The following is a 21,579-nucleotide window of genomic DNA, read 5'->3' as shown; positions in this document are numbered from 1 at the left end:
GGGGAGTCCTTGTGACCCTGGAGGATGCACAGCCTGGATGTTACAGAATTCTTGCAGGATCCAGAGCAACAACGCTGCAATGGGAGCCTTCCATTCAGAAGCTGACTTGTTTTGGTTCCAAAGCAGACCAGCAGCGGTTCCAGAGTCCAGGAGCAGAAGATGTCTTGCAGATAAGTTTCTTGTAGAGTTTTGCTCAACGAATAGAGGGACCCACCCATGGGTGAGCCCAAGTAACCCTAAAACAGGGTTGGTCACTCTGAAGTGACCCAACTATCATAGGTGGTCATGCATGTCATCTACCTGGCCTAACCAGTCAGATGCTCCAAGGGGCCTCTGCCCATCTTGTTTTCAAGATGGCAGAATCAAGTGGCCTCCTGGCAGATCTCTGTGCACCTCCCTAGGGAAGGAGCTGGACAGGTGGGTGGTCACTCCTCTGTCCTTTGATCGGTTTCGCACCAGGGCGGGAACCGGGGCCACCCCACCCCAGCACAGCACAGCCTTTAGACACCTAATACACAGGGGAAGGTGGTCACACCTCTCCCTTGAAGGAAACCCTTTCTTCTGCTTCTCTGGCCTGGCCCATCAGCAGGAGGGCAGAACAGTGGCTGGGGTCAGCAGCAGCATGGGCAGGCAGCTAGACCCAAAAGGCTGTACAGGCACAACTGGGGAATCCTCTAAGGAACCTCCAGAGTACATGGTATCAAGCAACTAGCACTGGAATCGGTGTAGCAGCATGATTCCAGTATGTTTGATACCAAACATGCCTATGTTCGGAAAAAAAATTGTAGTTGGACCACTTGTGTTGACCAGTGTCCCCTACAGACCTTAAGATGGCTTCCCCACACTTAGAGTCCAGGAAATGGAGCTTGGGGTCCGTAAGGGCACCATGCTCACACAGGGGCACCCTCACACTTAGGGACGTGCACCCTGCCCCTGGGCTGAAGGGCCTACAAGAGGGGTGACTTACAGTGCCTAAGTGCAGTGACCTGGATATAAGGCTTGCCTTATATCCGTGGTGAAAGGGTGCATGCACAGTTTCACACAGGCTGCAATGGCAGGCCTGCAGACAGTTTGCATGGGCTCCAAGGGGTGGCACAATACATGCTGCAGCCCAGGGGGAATCCTGGTGTAACAGTGCCCTGGGTACCTAAGTATCATATACTAGGGACTTACACGGGGGCACCAGTATGCCAATTGTGGGGGTAAAGGGTTACCAAGCAACCAAATTTAGGGGCGAGACCACTGGCACTGGTTAGCAGGATCCCAGTGCACTACAGTCTAAATCATACTGACACCAGGCACAAAAGGTTGGGGGTACTACAACCAGAACCCAGCTTACTACAGAGATGGCACAGTAAACCAGCAAAGTTGCTCCAGAGGCTCTGGCCTTGATGGTTCTGCACATCATACAAATGAAGTTTTAAAAAAAACCTTTATATTTAGGAAACACTGTATGAAGAAGTATTCCAGGGGCATCTGGGACATAGTATTGTAGCATACTGATAGCAGCAGTTCATGCCTATCGCAGTCCCAGTGTCCAAGGCAAGATACACAGAGTAAGATCTCTGTCTCTCAATTTTCCTCCTCTTCCACAGCCCTGCAGAGCATGCAAGAATTCAGTAGCAGAGAAAAATGAATCTAGCGCTGCTGCTCGACAGACCCAGATGGAAGCACTGTGAATGCGGGCCCCAGCGCCTCTCCAGGGAGAAACCCGACTCCAAAGGGCCTACTTTGCAGATGATCCAACGCTGTCCCCTGAAATTGAAAACTCACCTTGAAAGGGCCCATCAAGCCTGCCTCATTTTTCAGGAGCAACTGGACACAAATACTTTAGCTTTCCAACTTTCCTGGTGAGGCCCCTATCAACAGTAGGGCCTAGCCAGCCAACAGTGCATGGCAGCTGCTGGTGGGAGGAGAGGAGTATTACGCCACTGGGCCATTTGCTTTTTGTTGAAGAATTCAACATTAAAACAAACAACAAAACACTGGATTAACTTTTTGTGTTTAGGAAATATTTAAGGGGCTTCTCAGATAGAGTACCTTATTAATAGTAGATGCCTCTCGAATATATAGCCACACACTAGTGTCAAGTCTACTTAGAAAGTGTTGCTCTTAGAAGTTACACTTTGGACAACATCCTTTGTGAACTAATAAACTACTGCTGTGTGCTGGATGTCCAATTAACTGGGAGTGCAGTAATCTTGAGGACGACTGTAGTTAGATCTTTGGAGATGGCCTGGTCCCTTGCTTCTGCTGAAGCTTCTGAAAAGATAACTGTAGGAAGCTGTTTATCTATGCAGTGTACCAATTTTGCTAAAGCACAGCTGCTGGACGAGGAGTGTCCGGGCGACTGTCTGGACAGCAGCAGCTAGGTAGGGAGTGATGCCAAAAGTCTAGGCTGGTCCTCAGTTCTTGCGTTGGTTGGCTCTTCTTTGTCTTCCTTCTTCTTCTTCAGTCACAAATCTAAGTTCCTGGTGTCAGGGGGCCACCTATATACTCACTTTAGGGGTGTGTAGGGGAATGTATGGTAATACCAAAGGCTTACTTACCGCTGAGGTGACAAAACCATCTATATGACCACTTTCTTGGGGAGTGGGCATAACCCTGTCCTAGAATTCCTAATTCCACCAAAACCAAAATGGTGGAGCCCTTCCTTCGTGCAGCACATCAGACTGCCCACCTTAGGGGTGTGACTAGCCTGGTAGTACCACACGCCCTCTTATATAGCTTATTTCCAGCCTATCCTGGTGCCAAATGGGCCTCGGGCTGGGGGTGGCAACTCCCAGGTGCTGGGGGAATCTGGGGTCACATATCAAAGGCAGCAGGGACTTCGAAGTCCCGTGGTATGCAGGTTCACTAGCCACTCTACTGGAGGAGGTGATAACACCTACCTTCGAAGCAGGCATTGTTTCTGGCCTCAGTTTACGGACTCTCACCTCCAGGGGATCAGAAAACTATCTATGGGGCAGGCTGGTCAATACCAGTCACCCAGCAGACTAAGAGTCTGATAGGTTTCAGGGGGCACCGCTAAGATGCATAAATCCAATACTGGAATCAGTATGGATTTATCAAGACAAGGTGTTTTATACCAAACACCACAGGTTTCAGTGAATTCATTATTTAGCTGGGTAACTCAAAGACAAGTGTCCAGTGCATACCTTAAGATGGCTTCCCTGTTCAGTTGTAATATCCAGGAATTGAACTAGACATTACAGGGGCAAATTTATTCATGCAGATATGTCCTCAATCAAATATAATGCACGCTGCCCTAGGCGCCTAAGGCCTGCAGTAGGGGTGACTTACATATATTACATGCAGTGCTTTAGGGCAACAAACACAATGTGTGCCATTTTGTGTTTTCGCTCATGGCTTGCACCATGACATGCCATCTTCAATGGCAAACTGTGTGCAATTTGCAATGGTGGTCTGTAAGAAGCTTGCTCTTTATACAGTGGACCAAAAAGAGGTACAACTGAGGTAAACAGTCGAAGCAAACCCCAGAGTAATTACAGAGGCACAAATTACACCCCAGATGCTCTCTTTTGTGGTAGTGTGGGCGAGCAGTTAGACATATCAGAGAGTAATGCTGAGCATGTATTGCACTCACAAAGGCAGTAAGTGAACCACACACTCAAGGAAAACTGACACCAATTTATATAATTTCTAAAACATAACATACATAACAGTTTTCAAAATTTGACAGTGCAATTTGTGGAGTGATGGTATCCTATGGGGGGGGGCATACTGCATACGGGTACTTAGCAGCAGCTTACAGGACCCATGTTCTGGAGTAAACATAAGTATGGAGCTAGGTCAAAGGCAGCATCAAAAGGTCACTTTGAGAGGCACTAGGATATCCGGGTGCAGAGGTGCTTTTGTGTCGGATGCCCTAATGTTATCCTATGGGAAAAGAAACATATTGCATCCACGCACTCAACAACGGCCTACAGAACTGTTCTTCTGGAGTTAAAGTAAGTAGGGGGCAAAGTTTAAGGCCACACCAGCCGTTCACCTCAGGGGACTCTAGGACATCCAGGTACAGAGGAGAGTTACGTCGTCGGGTGTCCTATTCACTTCTATGGAGATTGGCCCAGTCAGAAAGACGCTGCAAGCAGGTACTCGGTGACCAGTCAGGGGAAACCCACAAGGGGGATCCTTTTCCATGTACACTGGGCAAGTTCAAGGTAGGCCCACTTCAGTTCAGGCTAGGTGGGGCAGTTGCAGTGGTGCATTACGGTGTTGGGGTTTAGCGGTCCTAAGTCCGCTCAGGTCTCTTGGGGTGCCTGCAGGATGCAAGTAAGCAGTTCCGCTACTCAACGGGAGTTCTTGGGTCTTTGTTGAAGGCAGGTAGTCCTCCCAGGTTTTTGGAGGCACAAACGTTTACAGGACGAGATGAGTTTGGTGCAATTTAGCAGGGACAGAAGACAGGCCGGCAGGGCTAGTGCCAAGTCAGTTGCTTCATCCTCAGTCTTTGCTTTTGCGGCTCTTGAGCATTCTTCTTCGTAGGTCAGGAGGAATCCGAGGTCCGGTATCAGGTGGTCCTCTAAATACTCAATTTTGGGGTCGTAAGGGGAGTGAAGGGTAGTAGCCAATGGGGTCCTTACCCCTGGGGTCACGACATCCCCTAGATGGCCACCTCATTTGGGCAGTGGGCATGACCCTGTCTCAGAATTCCTAATTCCATCACACACTAGATGGTGGAATTCCTAAGGCTGTGTTCGCTTCAGGCTGGTCACCATAGAGGTGCGTCCAGCCTGCAAATGCAACATGCGACCTGCATAGCTAATTTTCCCGCCTGTCCAGGAGGCTAATGGGCCCTGAGGTAGGGAGGCTTTCAATTCCCTTCTGAGGGAAGCCAGGTATGCATGCCAAGGGCAGTGGGCTTCTTTTAAGCTCCCCTGCCTTGGAATGCAGATTTTCAGGTCATCCTTTTGAGGGGTGTGTTAACACCCCTGCCAGAACAGGCTTTGTTCCTGACCATCAAGAGCAAAGGCTCTCACCCTTGGGGGTCAGAAAATCGTCTGTTGGTGGCAGACCGGTGGAAACTAGTCAGTCAGCCCACCGGCAGTTGGTAGGATTTCAAGGGGCACCTTTAAGGTGCCCTTTGGGTGCATGTATTAATAAATCAATCAGTGGCATCAGTAAGGGTTTATTATTATAAGATGTTTGATACCAAAAATCCTTAGTTTCAGTGATGCCATCATGTAGCTGGGGAACTCGTAATGACCAGTGTCCAGCACAGGTATTCAAAATGACTTCCCTGTTACTTACTATGTCTAAGAATCGACCAAGACAAAGTAGGGGCCTATTTGCTCATGCAGATATGCCATCACCTGTAATATAAAGCACCCTGTCTCAGGGCTGTAAGGCCTGCTGTAGGGGTGACTTACAAAGATTACAGGCAGTGTTAGGGGATATGGCACACAAGTTTGCACCATGTTGTGTTTTCACTTTTGTCACGCAGCCTGCAGTGGCAGCCTGAGTTTGGTGCTGGGCCCCTTAGAGTGGCATAAGTTATGCTGAAGCTTTTAGGGACTCTCTTTAGTACCTATGCCCTAGGTACAAGAGGTACCATTTACTAGGGACTTACAAAAGCTGCTAAAGGCCTGGCCACCTGGGGATCAAGTGATCAGTAGTCTTGTTTTTGGGGAAGGAACACTGGCACTGGGGACCTCGTTAGCAGGAACCCCAAGCACTTCAGTCAAAGTTGCATCACAAACAAGCCAAAAGGTTGGGGGGTAGAGGGGGCTTCTGCAACCACAAACTAGTTTCCTACAGGATCTTTCAGGGTGGCATGGTACATGCTGCAGCCCTTAGGGACCCTCTTTAATGTGCAGGCCCTAGGTACCAGGTGTACAGTTACTAGGGACTTACAGAGTTACCGAAGTGTGTGCCAACTGCATACAAATAGACCACTAACCTTGTTTTAAAGAAAGAGCATTGGCGCTGGGGGACCTGGTTAGCAAGAACTCAGTGCACCTTCAGTCGAAATACCACCATTCCAGTGGCAAAAATTGGGGGGTGACCATGTCAAAAGGGCATTTTTCAAAAACAAAAACAAAATAAAAAAAAATTGCCATGGTTATGACACAACCATGAAGTAAAAGTGTGCATCATGGCAATTAGCTTAGAACCAGACTGTTCAGTTTCAAATCACCCTTGAGTTGATGTTGATAGCTATAAATTCAAGGCAGACCTCTTCCCACAGTAGCATTATTTGACAAAACAGTTTTTGTAGCACTGCAAATCTTCCTCCATTATGAAAAAGGGGTAGGTATTGCTTGCTTTAAAGATATTTTAAGTCATGATTTATGAACACAGATAACTGTTTAATTAACCTGTTTGGGGTTGATTAATATTGTTCACATCCATTAACTATTTCCTCTGCTTTATTTTTTAACCCAGTTCCAATTTTTCTCCCAATTGTTTGAATTGCCCAATTTTGTTTTTGTCACAACTTTTGAGAGTTATTTCGGTTTTGTTAGTTTTTGTCTCAAATTTCTCATATTTGTAGCTTTTAGGTAAACATGTTTGGGTCACTGTAGTTACTTTATATCCTACTATACTGTAATCTCACTCACATGTTCTCTGAGATTTGCCTCGTCACTTAGACAAGCAACCAATGACAAGCAACAGTTTTTCTCACTGAAATCTCTTATCTGTGTACTGGATAGAGGGCTACTGCTCATCAGGTCAGCTTCTCACAATCTCTGCCCAGCCAAGTAGGACATAAGGGACAAGTGCTCATTTAATGAGGCCTGGAGAAGATAAGAAATAAAATATAAACCATGATACTACATTTCATCTTCAGAGAATTCCTTCTAGTGGCACACATTAGAAATATATTTAGGGTTTATTACAGAACAAGTTACATTTTGCGGAATCCTGCTCATACCAGTATTCTAAGTAAGTTGACAAAATGGGGAATCATCCAGCTCAGGTGCAGAACTTTTTCAGACGATGGACATGCAAGGCCCACAGAAGGCTCCATCAGAACCCCAATAAATGGGAGCCTCTGTGTCTGACTTGACTTAAATAGATTGTCAGATTTAATGGAAATTCCACATTTTCCAGTCTGAAGCAAACTTGATTTGGGTTCGGCAGTCAAATCTCTGGCGATCCAGCATTTTCCGCCCCATTGTCTGAACACAGGAAAAGGTAAATCTTCTTCAGACAAATATCAGCTGCCATCATTAGAAGAACCCTTATAAATACTGTGGAAGGAGAGTTTAAGTAAAGAGAAAGCATGTGTACTGTTAGTGCTGACCGCCAATGGCAAGTTGTAGGCATAAAAAAAAAACTCTTGCGTGAATGGAATGTGGAAGTAGGCATGAGAAGATCGGGATGCTATCCAGTCCAAACCTGCAAGGCCTACAGGATTTGAGAGAAAGCCAAGATGTGGAAATGTTCCTTAATAGGAATTGAGTTTGTTTGCACTCAACCACAGACCTTCAGTCTTCCTGGGGTTACGAAACCATCTGGAGTGAAACGGCAGATCTTTCTCATATCTACAGCACTGGGAAATTATCCACTATAACAATGAAGCAAAGTAAATGAACAGCTTGAAATGTGTAATGCGATTTGCAAACTATTTTTCAAGGCATGCAATGCTAATGACGTACTGTCTAAATGTAAATAACGTGCATCTCATTTTGAATTCCAGCGTGGCTCCCTTATCTGAATTCCTGAATGTCCTTCTATATAATGCTGCTATGCATCTTATCTCTGAAATCTGGTACCCGTCGAACCACCATTCACTGCCTCAAAGGTCTGTTCGGAAATGGGAAACTATTCAACAGTTTGCTCCTGCAATGGTTACCCTGTGCACAGCTGTGCATTAGTAAGCTTGTTTCTAATTTGTTCTCTGTTTAATTATTGCCAGTCTCAAAATGCATCAATTTTGATTTACTTCAATATATTAGCAGTGTTTATCATTCATAAATGGCCACAGCAATCACTGTTTTTTGGTGATGCCTGCATATTGATTTTATCATCAATTATTAATTTCATGCCTCCTAAAATGGGTTAAAGTGCATTTTTTCACACACGTTTCATAAATACTTCAATGCATTTCAAGTGCATTTTACCTTTCATCAGGAAGTTAACGTTCTGCAAAAGTGAGACCTCAGAACATTCTTAATTGAACAGAAAGAATCAACAGCTTGATGACCTTGTAGTGTAAATCAAAGTTTTGGTAACGCCGCCCAGAGCACTTGTTTAGGAAGCAGATCTATAATCACGTGTGTACTGAAGTACTGGCAGCCTTATTATTGGGGCTCAGGCTGGAAAACCCAGCTCGAGGAGTTCATTCCCTTTCCTAATGTTATCTTGACACCCATGGACCATGTGTTCATGCTCTGGGACTCTTTTCCTGCCCTCTTGCCTCTAATCTGCCCCTACAGGTCTTGACAACTGAGTAAGTTAGGTGAAAATGGTGATAGCATGAAAGGTGCCTGGAACAGGCACAATGTGTGAGAAAAAAAACAAAGATGGAGGTAGAGACCAAGCAGTAACTACAGGTGCCGCAAACATCTTTAAAAAAATTAAGTTATATTCTTAATTCTTCTGTTCCTCCCTCTTCCCACCACTAAAAGTAGATGATAAAATTATGTTGGAGAAATTCACACATTTTGCATTAAGTAAAATTCATGAAATTTCTATATTACATAAAAATTGTGTCACTTCTTCTGAGTACACACTTCATGTATGAAAAAAAAAAAGAGAGGGAAAGAAAAGTCTTGCAAGATGCCAGCAGATGACTGGTGGGCACGTAAAATGTCCCACTAAGGCAACTGTCTGCTCTAACCAGTCCCTTGTCTGTAATATGATTTATTTTTATGTGCAGGTCAGGTTCCCTTTGGGATGGAAAAAAAAAAAACAGTCACGCAACATACCATCAAACTACATTTCGTTATCAATGTCTAATTCTGTGAAATTTTCATGTTATTTTCGAAATTTCTTGAGAACAAAAGACAATTTCTCACACCCCTTTTACGTGATGGATTGCCCAATTTCCCACAGGATGTTTCAAAGCATTTCCTTGTTCACTAATCATAACGATGCATGTGATGGATGGCCCCTTTTATCATTCTCAATGCATTCCATAGGACCACTTCTTCTGTCTAGATGCATGTGATAAAGGGCCCCTTGGATAGTTCACCTTAGCTAAATGTATCTCACCTATCCTCTCTGCCTCATCGTAGGCAGTTCCAGCGATGCCGCTACTCTCCAAGCCAAAGCTGGGGTCCTGTTTTCCGGTGATCTTGGCAGCCTCTTCAACCTTTCTCACATGGGCTTCCACCAGAGCAGTTGGTACCTCCTCCTTCATTTTGGAGAATTCATCTGTAAGAGAGAATACACACCGCTGAGAAGGTGAATGTGACTCTCTTGTGCACTAGCTTGAGTAAGCCGTGCTGCATAGGCTTGTGACCCACTTTCACTGCACAAAGGCTATATTCAGTAACCTGATATCGTTACATTTGTTGTTGTGCACATAACTCAACACATGGCTACAGCACATACTTAACCTAAAGAGCATGTTTACTTCCTCTTGTCCTCTAAGCTCCCAAACCAACACTCTTTCATAAATATTAATCTAGGATACAAAACTACTTTAGAAAAAATGCCCAAAACTTCATATAGACCTCAGGGCTGCACATGCTCTAGGGGGCCAAGAACTAGGTTAACAGCAAGTTCTGAGATGGGAGTAATTTCACCTGGTTATGCTAAGTCGCACAGGATATAAGGTCTCGCAATTAATAACCAAAATGCAAAAAAATAGAAGGAAAGAAAATAAGTTACTTACCTGTTAACTGTTCTCCAGTATTGGTATCTTCCATAGATTCAAATGCTTGCATCATTCCCCGTCGAAGTGGGAGTACCACTTTATCATAATAAAGCAGCATGCATCATTACCATGGGCCATAATGGCAATGAACAGTCACTTTAATAGCTTATCTATGTTCTTTTAAAAAACAAAAGGACCAAACTTGAAATATAACCAATTGGGCGACAGCACCCTGTTGAATAGTCCCAAGACAGGCTGCATCCCTCAGATTTTCTACTACAAGTGGGAATAACATCACTCAAGCTATAAGGGGAATCGTCTGAGGAGAGGAGGGGAGGTCGTATGTGAACCTATGAAAGATACAAATACTAGATAACTGCAGTTACAGGAAAGTAACTCATTTCTTCTCCAGTACTGGATCTTTCATAGATTCACATGCTTGAATAAGAATAGCAAGCAGTTATTTTAAGTATACACTGTGCTAATCTGAGTACCATTTAAGGATGGTGGGTAACAAATATATATATATATATATATATATATACACATACATAAACACACACACATATATATAGATAATTATACACATATATATACACACACACACACATACATACACACACCAGTTGCAGAAATGTGTTCTGTTTCATAAGGACACTAATTATTGTATAAATGCACACAGAGTGCCTGGCTTCTCTGTATTATGAGGAGGGAGTGTGGATTTCTAGCAGCAGTGGCACGGCGTCATGACAGGCACTGCTGACGTTCAAGCAAAGACTGGCATTGCCAACAACAGGAGTGTGGTAGCTTTACATATGTCTGCCATTGGCATGTTTCCTAAAAATGCCATAGATGCACCTTTTTCCCCAGTGGAATGAGCTTTAGGTGTGATCATAAGTTGTCTTTTTGCCTTAATGTAACATGTTTGTATACATTTAACAATCCATTTTGCTAATCCTTGTTTAGAGATAGGATTCCCTTTAAATGGTTGTTAAAAGGCAACGAAAAGCTGTTCAGTTTTTTCTGAATTCTTTTGTTCTATCCACATAATACATTAGAGCTCTTTTAAGGTCAAGAGTGTGAAGGGTTCTTTCTGCAATTGAATCTGGCTGTGGGAAGAAGACTGGCAATTCCACTGTTTGGTTTATGTGAAAAGGTGATCCAACTTTTGGCAGAAATTTTGGATTAGTTCTAAGTACAAATTTATGTTTGTGTACTTGGAAAAAAGGTTCTTCAAGGGTGAATGCTTGTATTTCACTAACTCTTCGTAATGAAGTAATGGCCACTAGGAAAGCAACTTTCCAGGTTAAGAATTGAATCTCACAGGAATGCATGGGTTCAAAAGGTGGGCCCATTAGTCTTGTGAGTACAAAATTGAGATTCCAAGCATGAACAGGTGGTGTTCTAGGTGGAATAATACGTTTTAGTCCTTCCATGAAGGCTTTGATAACTGGGACTCTAAAGAGAGAGATATGTTGAACAGTCTGCAAGTATGCGGATATTGCAGTAAGATGGATTTTAATAGATGAGTAAGCTAAATTAGTTTTTTTGTAAATGAAGTAGGTTCCATACAATATCCTGTATTGATGCTGTAAGTGGGTCAGTATGTTTAGATTGACAATAATAAACAAATCGTTTACATTTGTTAGCAGAGCATTATCTAGTTGTAGGCTTGCGTGCTTGTTTGAGAACTTCCATTCATTCTAAAGGAAGTTGCAAGTATCCAAATTCTATGACTTCAGGAGCCAAATCACTAAGTTGAGAGCACTGGGATTTGGGTGTCTAATTTGTCCTTTGTTTTGTGTTAGCAAATCCGGTCTGTTTGGAAGTTTGCAGTGAGGTACTTCTGACAGATCTAGGAGTGTTGTGTACCAATGTTGTCGTGCCCAATTGGGGACTATGAGTATCATGGTGAGAGAGATTTCACGTAGTTTGTTGACCAGAAATGAAAGTAGTAGGAGAGGGGGAAAAGCGTAAGCAAATATCCCTGACCAGCTGATCCACAGAGCATTGCCCTTGGATAGATGGTGTGGGTGTCTGTATGCGAAGCTTTGGCATTTTGCGTTTTCGCTTGTTACGAATAGGTCTATTTGTGGTGTTCCTCACTTTTGAAAGCACCGATGAAGTACCTGAGAATGAATCTCCCATTCGTGTATCTGTTGGTGTGTTCTGCTTAGGAGAACCGCTAGCTGATTGTGTATTCCTGGGATGTATTCTGCTAGCAGATAAATGTGGTTGTGAATTTCCCATTTCCATATTGTTTGGGCTAGAAGGGACAGTTGAGACGAATGTGTCCCGCCTTGTTTCTTTAGATAATACATGGTTGTCATATTGTCTGTTTTTAACAAGACAGTCTTGTGTTTGAGAAGTTGTTGAAATGCTTTTAGGGCAAGAAACACAGCTAATAATTCTAAATGGTTTATGCGATAATTTAGCTGCTTTGAATCCCATTCCCCTTGAATGGTAAGGTTGTTGAGATTAGCTCCCCAACCTATCATGGATGCATCTGTTGTTAATGTGGTCTGAGGCACAGGGTCTTGGAATGACCGCCCCTTCATTAAATTGCTGAGATTCCACCATTGAAGGGACCTGTGTGTTTGGCAGTCTAACAACACTAGATCTTTAAACTGACCCTGTGCTTAAGACCATTGCTGTGAGAGGCACTGTTGTAGTGTCCTCATGTTTAGTCCTGCATGCGGTACTATTGCTATGCAGGATGCCATCATTTCCAATAGTTTCATGATACATCTTACAGTGTATTGTTGATTTGGCTGCATTTTAAGTTTTGAGATTTTGGAAAGGTGGTATCCTTTGTGTATTTGGATAGGCCAAAGCTTTTTGTGTATTGAGAATAGCACCCAGGTAAGGTTGTACCTGTGCTGGCTGAAGATGGGATTTTGGTAATTGAGAGTGAATCCTAATGTATCTAGGGTTTCTATTGTGTATTGAGTGTCTTGTTGACATTGTATAAAATTGCTTGATTTTATTAGCCTAGATAAGGGAAGACATGTATGTGTTGTCTTCTTAGGTAAGCTGCTACTACCGCTAGACATTTTGTAAATACTCTTGGAGCTGTTGTTGTGCCGAAAGGCAGAAATTGAATTTGTAATGTTTTCCTGCTATTACAAATCTGAGATATTTTCTGTGAGTTGGATGGATGGGTGTATGGAAAAACGCATCCTAGAGATCAAATGCAGTCATGTAATCTTGTTTTTGTAGTGGTGGAATGATGTCCTGCAGAGTTACCATGTGAAAGTGTTCTGACAGTATATATAGATTTAGGGATCTGAGGTCTAGGATGGGTCTGAGAGTGCCATCCTTTTTGGGAATGAGGAAGTATAGGGAGTATACTCCTGTTCCTGGTTGAGAATGTGGGACCAATTCTATTGCCTGCTTTAGTAGAAGAGATTGTACCTCTTGCTGTAATAGAACATTGTGTTCTGGGGACAACTTGTGATAACGTGAAGGAATGTTTGGAGGGATAGAAATCAATTCTAGGCAAAAGCCATTGTGGATAATTGTCAATACCCATTCGTCTGTGGTGATATTTTGCAATTGGGAGTGGAATTGCTGTGGTCTGCCCCCTACAGGAGATGTGTGGGGTTGAGGGATGGTTAATAAGTCACTGTTTAGATGGGGTAGTGGCTTGTTTTGAGGCCTGGATTTTTCCTGTGGTTCTAAAGTGTTGACTTCTACAGGAACCTCTAAACCCCCCTCTCTGGTACTGCTGCTGTTGCCCTTGTTTTGCCTGAGAGGTAGAAGCCTCTGTGGGTTGTGGCTTGAATCCTCCTCTAAATTGTTGCCTACGAAAGGAGCCTCTGTAAGATGTTGTATTTAAGGCTCCCATTACTTTGGCAGTGTTGGAGTCCTGAGTTTTTCTATGGCAGTGTCAACCTCAGGACCAAACAGGTATTGTTTATTGAAAGGCATATTCAGCACTGCCTGTTGTATTTCTGGCTTGAATCCAGAGGAACATAGCCATGCGTGTCTGCGTATGGTGAAAGCAGGATTCACGCTTCTAGCTGCTGCATCTGCAGCATGAAGGGCAAACCGTATTTAGTTGTTACTTAAGGCCTGACCCTCCTCAACAATCTGTTGTGCTCTTTTTTGATGTGCTTTTGGCATGTGTTGTAGGAGTTCCTGCAACGCGTCCCAGTGGGCTCTATCATACCTTGCCAGCAAGGCTTGCGAGTTTGGAATTTGTCCTTGGTTAGCAGCTTGTGTGGCTACCCTCTTGCCAGCAGCATCAAATTTCCTACTCTCTTTGTCAGGGGGAGGAGCATCCCCTGACGACTGGCTATTAGCCCTCTTGCTGGCTGCACTCACAACCACTGAGTCTGGAGCTACTTGGTGGGTAATGTAAGCAGGGTCTATAGGTGCAGGCTTATATTTTTGTCAATGCGTGGTGTTAAAACCCTAGCTTTGACCGGCTCACTGAATATCTTATCTGCATGCTTAATCATGCCAGGTAGCATTGGGAGGCACTGATATCGTGAGTGCGTAGAGGATAAGGTCTTAAAAAGAAAATACTCTTCCAAAGGTTCACTGTGCATAAGCACCCCATCATGGTACGCTGCTGCCCTAGAAATAACCTGCGTGTATGCAGTAGTGTCTTCTGGTGGAGAAGGTTTTGAAGAGTATAAGTCCGGGTCATTGGCAGGAACACGATCCGGATCATAGAGATCCCAAGGATCAAACGTATCACCATGAGAATATTGTGAATGAGTTGGTGAAGGCAAAGATCGTGGGCTACTGGATGGTGGCGAAAAATAAAGTTGTGAAGAATGAGGGGGAGAAGTATGCATAGGTAATAGCTTCTCCTTTCGTTTAAAAATCTTTGCTGGTGGTGGCGCAGTATCTAAATGTTTTTGAAAAGCCAACTTTCTATTGGTCTATAGAGGAGGTGCAGTAATTATTCTGCCAGCCTCTTTATGGATATGAATCCCTGATTGTCTCTCATCCATTATTTCAAGGATGGGTTGAATCTCTGTGTCCTCAGAAAAATAATCAGATGGTCTATATGATTGTTCGTCAAGTGATTTTGAGCTCTGCTTAGGATGGCTCGAAAGTCCTTGCTCTTCCGAATAAGAAGACTTTTTCGGCTCCGAAGATGATAGTTTTGTCAGGCCTGAAATAACAGCTGGTTGTTTCGACTCCGAAGCAGGACGTCAACGCGGTTCAGAAGTTGAGGTTTTGATGGACTTGCTCGACTCCGGTATTGACGGAGGTATGGCCTTTTTCGGCACCGAACCGGAAGGTCCATCATCTTCTTTCGGGTCGAACCATGGCTCTCTGGCAGTGGTGCACATAAGGCCTTCAAGGACTTTTTATGAGTGGGCGTAGGGGCAGTCGTACTCATGTGGTGACCAGCAGTAATGAGTCTATCTTCCTACGAGTCTTCTTCAGAGTTGGTGTCTCTGATGGAAACAGCCGTCTGCGCATGTGCTTCCTCGATGGTGTCGATATGTTCGGTACTCTTTGACGGCATTTCCAGTCTCCTGGCTCTCCGATCACACAGGGTCTTTTTGGATCGAAACGATCAACAGGTCTCGCAATCCTCTTCTCTGTGTTCGGGGGAAAGACACAGATTACATACAAAGTGTTGGTCTGTGTATGGAAACTTTGCATAGCATCGGGGAAAAAATCGAAATGAAGTCTGATCTATCAGGCTTCGAAGTGGTAGGCCCGAACAGGCCAGAGTCAAGAATACTATCCGTTCGAGTCTAGGTGGAAACATGATCAAAACAATACCGACGATAAAAGAAGTTATCTAAAGTTTCTTGCAGCGAGAGGAAACATGTCCGAATCCGACAGCAGAAAGAAAACAATCTGACAACGAGTCGATGCCCATGAGCAGGATGACCGAGAGGAGGAGTCACTCGATCCTGTGACTCCGAAATACGAACAACTTGTAACACTCCGAGCCCAACACTAGATGGCGGAATAATGCATAGAATGTGTATCTGCAGTTACACATGTATATATATATATATATATATATATATATATATATATATATATATATATATATATATGGAAAATGTCACTTACCTAGTGTACATTTGCTCGTGCCATGCAGTGCTGCAGATTCACATGCTTTGCATAAGTGCGCCATCTAGTGTTGAGCTCGGAGTGTTACAAGTTGTTTTTCTTCCAAGAAGCTTTTTCGAGTCATATGATCGAGTGACTCCTCCTCTCGGTGAGAGTGCGCATGGGCACAGAGTTCTTTGTTAGACTATTTTCCTGCAGGAGGGTGAAGTAACGAGTGAAGACATGTATATGTACATGTATATAATAAGAAAAGAAAATGTCCATGCAATGTATATACATATTTACATAAGGAAAGTACTACAACAGCTACAGGCTTCCGGGGAGGAGGCGGGGCGCATGTGAATCTGCAGCACTACATGCCACGAACAGATGCACACTGGGTGAGTAACATTTTCTATTCGATGGCATGTGTAGATGCAGATACACATTGTAAAGAAATGGCTCCCTGTTGCAGTTACCCCCCACTTTTTGCCTGATACTGATGCTGACTTGACTGAGAAGTGTGCTGGGACCCTGCTAACCAGGCCCCAGCACCAGTGTTCTTTCACCTATAATGTGCTTTTGATTCCACAATTGGCACACCCTGGCATCCAGGTAAGTCCCTTGTAACTGGTACCCCTGGTACCAAGGGCCCTGATGCCAGGGAAGGTCTCTAAGGGCTGCAGCATATCTTATGCCACCCTGGGGACCCCTCACTCAGCACAGACACACTGCTTGCCAACTTGTGTGTGCTGATGAGAACAAAACGAGTAAGTCGACATGGCACTCCCCTCAGGGTGCCATGCCAACCTCACACTGCCTATGCAGTATAGATAAGTCACCCCTCTAGTAGGCCTTACAGCCCTAAGGCAGGGTGCACTATACCATAAGTGAGGGCATATGTGCATGAGCAGTATGCCCCTACAGTGTCTAAGCAAAACCTTAGACATTGTAAGTGCAGGGTAGCCATAAGAGTATATGGTCTGGGAGTCTGTCAAAAACGAACTCCACAGCTCCATAATGGCTACACTGAATACTGGGAAGTTTGGTATCAAACTTCTCAGAATAATAAACCCACACTGATGCCAGTGTTGGATTTATTAAAAAATGCACACAGAGGGCATCTTAGAGATACCCCCTGTATTTTACCCAATTGTTCAGTGCAGGACTGACTGGTCTGTGCCAGCCTGCTGCTGAGAGACGAGTGTCTGACCTCATGCGGTGAGAGCCTTTGTGCTCTCTGAGGACAGAAACAAAGCCTGCTCTGGGTGGAGGTGCTTCACACCTCCCCCCTGCAGGAACTGTAACACCTAGCAGTGAGCTTCAAAGGCTCAAGCTTCGTGTTACAATGCCCCAGGGCACTCCAGCTAGTGGAGATGCCCGCCCCCTGGACACAGCCCCCACTTTTGGCGTCAAGTCCAGGAGAGATAATGAGAAAAACAAGGAGGATTCACTGGCCAGTCAGGACAGCCCCTAAGGTGTCCTGAGCTGAGGTGACTCTGACTTTTAGAAATCCTCCATCTTGTAGAAGGAGGATTCCCCCAATAGGATTAGGGATGTGACCCCCTCCCCTTGGGAGGAGGCACAAAGAGGGTGTACCCACCCTCAGGGCTAGTAGCCATTGGCTACTAACCCCCCAGACCTAAACACGCCCTTAAATTTAGTATTTAAGGGCTCCGCTGAACCTAAGAATTTAGATTCCTGCAACTTACCGAAGAAGAAGACTGCTGAGCTGAAAACCCCTGCAGAAGAAGAAAGAAGACACCAACTGCTTTGGCCCCAGTCCTACCGGCCTGTCTCCTGCCTTCTAAAGAACCCTGCTCCAGCGACGCTTTCTCCAGGACCAGCGACCTCTGAATCCTCAGAGGACTGCCCTGCTTCCAAGAGACCAAGAAACTCCTGAGGACAGCGGCACTGCTCCAAAAGAACTGCGACTTTGTTTCAAGGAGCAGATTTAAAGACCCCTGCAACTCCCCGCAAGAAGCGTGAGACTTGCAACACTGCACCCGGCGACCCCGACTCGACTGGTGGAGAACCAACACCTCAGGGAGGACCCTCCGGCGACTCCGAGTCCATGAGTAACCAAAGTTGTCCCCCCCTGAGCCCCCACAGCGACGCCTGCAGAGGGAATCCCGAGGCTCCCCCTGACCGCGACTGCCTGAACTCCATTTCCCGACGGCTGGAAAAGACCCTGCACCCGCAGCCCCCAGCACCTAAAGGAACGGAACTCCTGTGCAGGAGTGACCCCCAGGAAGCCCTCTCCCTTGCCCAGGTGGTGGCTACCCCGAGGAGCCCCCCCCTTGCCTGCCTGCAACGCTGAAGAGATCCCTTGATCTCTCATTGATTTCCATTGAAAACCCGACGCTTGTTTCTACACTGCACCCGGCCGCCCCAGTGCCGCTGAGGGTGTACTTTTTGTGTGGACTTGTGTCCCCCCCCCCGGTGCCCTACAAAACCCCCCTGGTCTGCCCTCCAAAGACGCGGGTACTTACCTGCTGGCAGACCGGAACCGGGGCACCCCCTTCTCTCCATTGAAGCCTATGCGTTTTGGGCACCTCTTTGACCTCTGCACCTGACCGGCCCTGAGCTGCTGGTGTGGTAACTTTGGGGTTGCTCTGAACCCCCAACGGTGGGCTACCTTGGACCCAAACCTGAGACTTGTAAGTGATTTACTTACCTGACAAAAACTAACAAAAACTTACCTCCCCAGGAACTGTGAAAATTGCACTAATCAATCAATCAATCAATCGCATTTATAAAGTGTCCACTTTTAAAACAGCTTATTGTGTTTTATGTAAAAAGTATACATGCTAGTGTAATGATTCAAAGTTCCTAAAGTACTTACCTGCAATACCTTTCAAATGAGATATTACATGTAGAAATTGAACCTGTGGTTCTTAAAATCAACTAAGAAAATATATTTTTCTATAACAAAACCTATTGGCTTGGTCTCTGAGTGTGTGTTCCTCATTTATTGCCTGTGTGTATGTACAACAAATGCTTAACACTACTCCTTTGATAAGCCTACTGCTCGACCACACTACCACAAAATAGAGCATTAGTATTATCTCTTTTTGCCACTATCTTACCTCTAAGGGGAACCCTTGGACTCTGTGCATACTATTCCTTACTTTGAAATAGTGCATACAGAGCCAACTATTCAATGGCATGTGTAGATGCAGATACACATGCTTTGCATAGACTGAAAAGCAGTCCCTTCCCAAAATAAGCGGTGGCTAGCTTGTAGGAGTCGGAGTAGTTTGAAATAGTGTTTTAAGGACTGTTCTACCAACATTTGCTTGTTGGCGAGATCCCACATCCACACAGTAGTGTTTAGTATGTGTGTGTGGTGTGGACCATGTGGCTGTTTTGCATATCTCTGCCATTTGTATATTTCCTAATAATTCCATTGAAGCTCCTTTTTTTTCTAGTAGAATGTGCTTTAGGGGGGTACTAATAGCTGTGTTTTACCTTTAAGATAGCAAGTCTGAATACACTTTAGTATCCATCTGGCTAATCCTTGTTTTGAAATAGGATTACTCTCATGAGGTTGTTGAAAAGCCATAAAAAGTTGTTTAGATTTTCTGAAATCTTTTGTTCTATCTACATACATCTAACATCAAGTGTGTGAAGAGCTCTTTCAATAACTGAATCTGGCTGTGGAAAATAGACTGGCAATTCCACTGATTGACTGATGTGAATTGGTGAAACTAATTTAGGTAGGAATTTTGGGTTTGTCCGAAGTAATATTTTATTTTTGTGAATTTGGAAGAAAAGTTCTTCAAAGTCAATGCCTGAATTTCACTAACTGTTCTTAAGGAAGTAATTGCTACTAGGAAAGCAACCTCCCATTAGAGAAATTGAAGAGTGCAAGAATGCATGGGTTCACATGGTGGACCCATAAGCCTTGCGAGCACGATGTTAAGATTCCAGGCAGGAGCTGGCGGAGCTCTAGGTGGACTAATTCTTTTAAGGCCTTCCATAAAAGCTTTTATGACAGGGATCCCACACAGAGAAGTATGCTATCTGTTTTGAAGGTAAGCAGCTACTGCTGTTAAATGAATTTTAATAGATGAGTATGCAAGATTTGTTTTTTGTAAATGAAGCAAATAAAAGACAATAACCTGTAGTGATGCTTTAGGTGGATCAATGTTTTTGGGTTGACAGAAATATAAACAAATGTATCCATTTAGCTGCATAACACAGTCTGGTTGTAGGTTTGTGTGCTTCTTTTAGAATGTCCATACATTCTGTTGGAAGCTGTAGATATCCAAACTCTGACCTCAGGAAGCAAATTGCCAGGTTGAACATACTGGGATGGGGATGCCTGATTTGACGTTTGTTTTGAGTCAATAGGTCCTGTCTGTTTGGAAGCTTGTGATGTGGAACTATAGACATATTGAACAGTGTTGAGTACCAGTGTTGACGTGCCTACGTGGGAGCTATGAGTATCATAGTGAGGGAGGTGTGACAGACTTTGTTGATCAGAAATGGAATTAGTAGTGTTGGGGGGGGGAGCGTAACAAATATCCCTGACCAACTGATCCACAGAGCATTGTCCTTGGATCAAGGGTCTGGGTATCTGGATGCGAAGTTTGGGCATTTTGTGTTTTTACTTGTTGCGAAGAGGTCTATGTCTGGGGCTCCCCACATGTGGATGTATTGTTGAATCACTTGTGGATGAATCTCCCATTCGTGTATTTGTTGCTGCGTCCTGCTTAAGAGGTCCGCTAGCTGGTTGTGTATCCCTGGGATATACTCGGCTAGTAGTTGAATGTGATGGTGAATTGCCCATTTGCAAATTGTCTGTGCTAGAAGGGACAATTGAGATGAGTGTCCCCCCCCTGATTTTGCAGATAATACATTGTGGTAATGTTGTCTGTCTTTATCAACATTGTTTTGTGCACGATCTGTGGCTGGAAAGCTTTGAGTGCTAGGAACACTGCTAGCAATTCCAAATGGTTTTTGTGATAAGTTTGTTGAATTAAGTCCCATTTCCCTTGTATGGTAGGGTTGTTGAGATGGGCTCCCCAGCCTATCATTGATGCACTGGTTGTGATCATGGTCTGTGGCACAGGGTCCTGAAATGGCCACCCTTTTAATAATTTGGTGTGATTCCACCATTGCAGAGAGTTCTAAGTTTGGGGGTCCAACAACACTACATCGTGAAGTTGAGCTTGTGCCTGAGACCATTGTTGCTAGAGATACTGTTGTAGGGGTCTCATGTTTAGATGTGCTTTGGGTACTATTGCTATGCACAATGCCATCATTCCCAAAAGTTTCATGATTAACCTTTAAGTGTAATTGTATTTTAGTTGAGATATGAGATTGGGGAAAGCTTGAATTCTCAGTGGATTTGGGCAAGGTAATGATGATTAAGTGTACAGAATTGCACCCAGATACAGTTGTATTTGGGTTGGTTGCAGATGAGATTTATGCAAATTGATTGTGAAACCTAGATTGTGTAGGGTATCCACTGTGTACTGTGTGTGCTGTTGAGAGGTTTAAATGGTGCTCGCTTTTATGAGCCTGTCGTCCAGATAAGGAAAGACATGTATATGTTGCCTTCTGAGGTATGCTGCAACCACTGTGAGGCATTTGGTGAATACCCTTGGTGCTGTTGTTACTCCAAAGTGCCTATGCACACTATCACCAAGAGGAGGAGTCACTTGATCTCATGACTCGAAAAAGCTTCTTCAAAGAAAAACAACTTGTAACCGTCCCAGTGCCGCTGATGGTGTACTGTTGGCACTGCTTTGGAC

At 44.4% G+C, this 21,579-nt stretch overlaps 1 protein-coding gene across 6 annotated transcripts in view; it reads right to left on the bottom strand.

Moving 5' to 3' along the window:
• Positions 1 to 21,579, bottom strand: part of SMARCC2 (SWI/SNF related BAF chromatin remodeling complex subunit C2) — a 494,788-nt gene that overhangs the window by 209,487 nt on the left and 263,722 nt on the right. For all 6 annotated transcript variants that reach the window (XM_069230569.1, XM_069230570.1, XM_069230565.1 and 3 more), the window contains one exon: positions 9,181 to 9,342. In XM_069230569.1, the coding sequence (XP_069086670.1) occupies positions 9,181 to 9,342 (162 nt within the window). The remainder of the gene's footprint in view (positions 1 to 9,180; positions 9,343 to 21,579) is intronic.

This window comes from Pleurodeles waltl, chromosome 4_2 (assembly GCF_031143425.1).
Source record: "Pleurodeles waltl isolate 20211129_DDA chromosome 4_2, aPleWal1.hap1.20221129, whole genome shotgun sequence".
Classification (NCBI taxonomy): Eukaryota; Metazoa; Chordata; class Amphibia; order Caudata; family Salamandridae; genus Pleurodeles; species Pleurodeles waltl.
The sequence above is the reverse complement of the archived record's forward strand: the minus strand, read 5'-3'. Positions and strand labels throughout refer to the sequence as shown.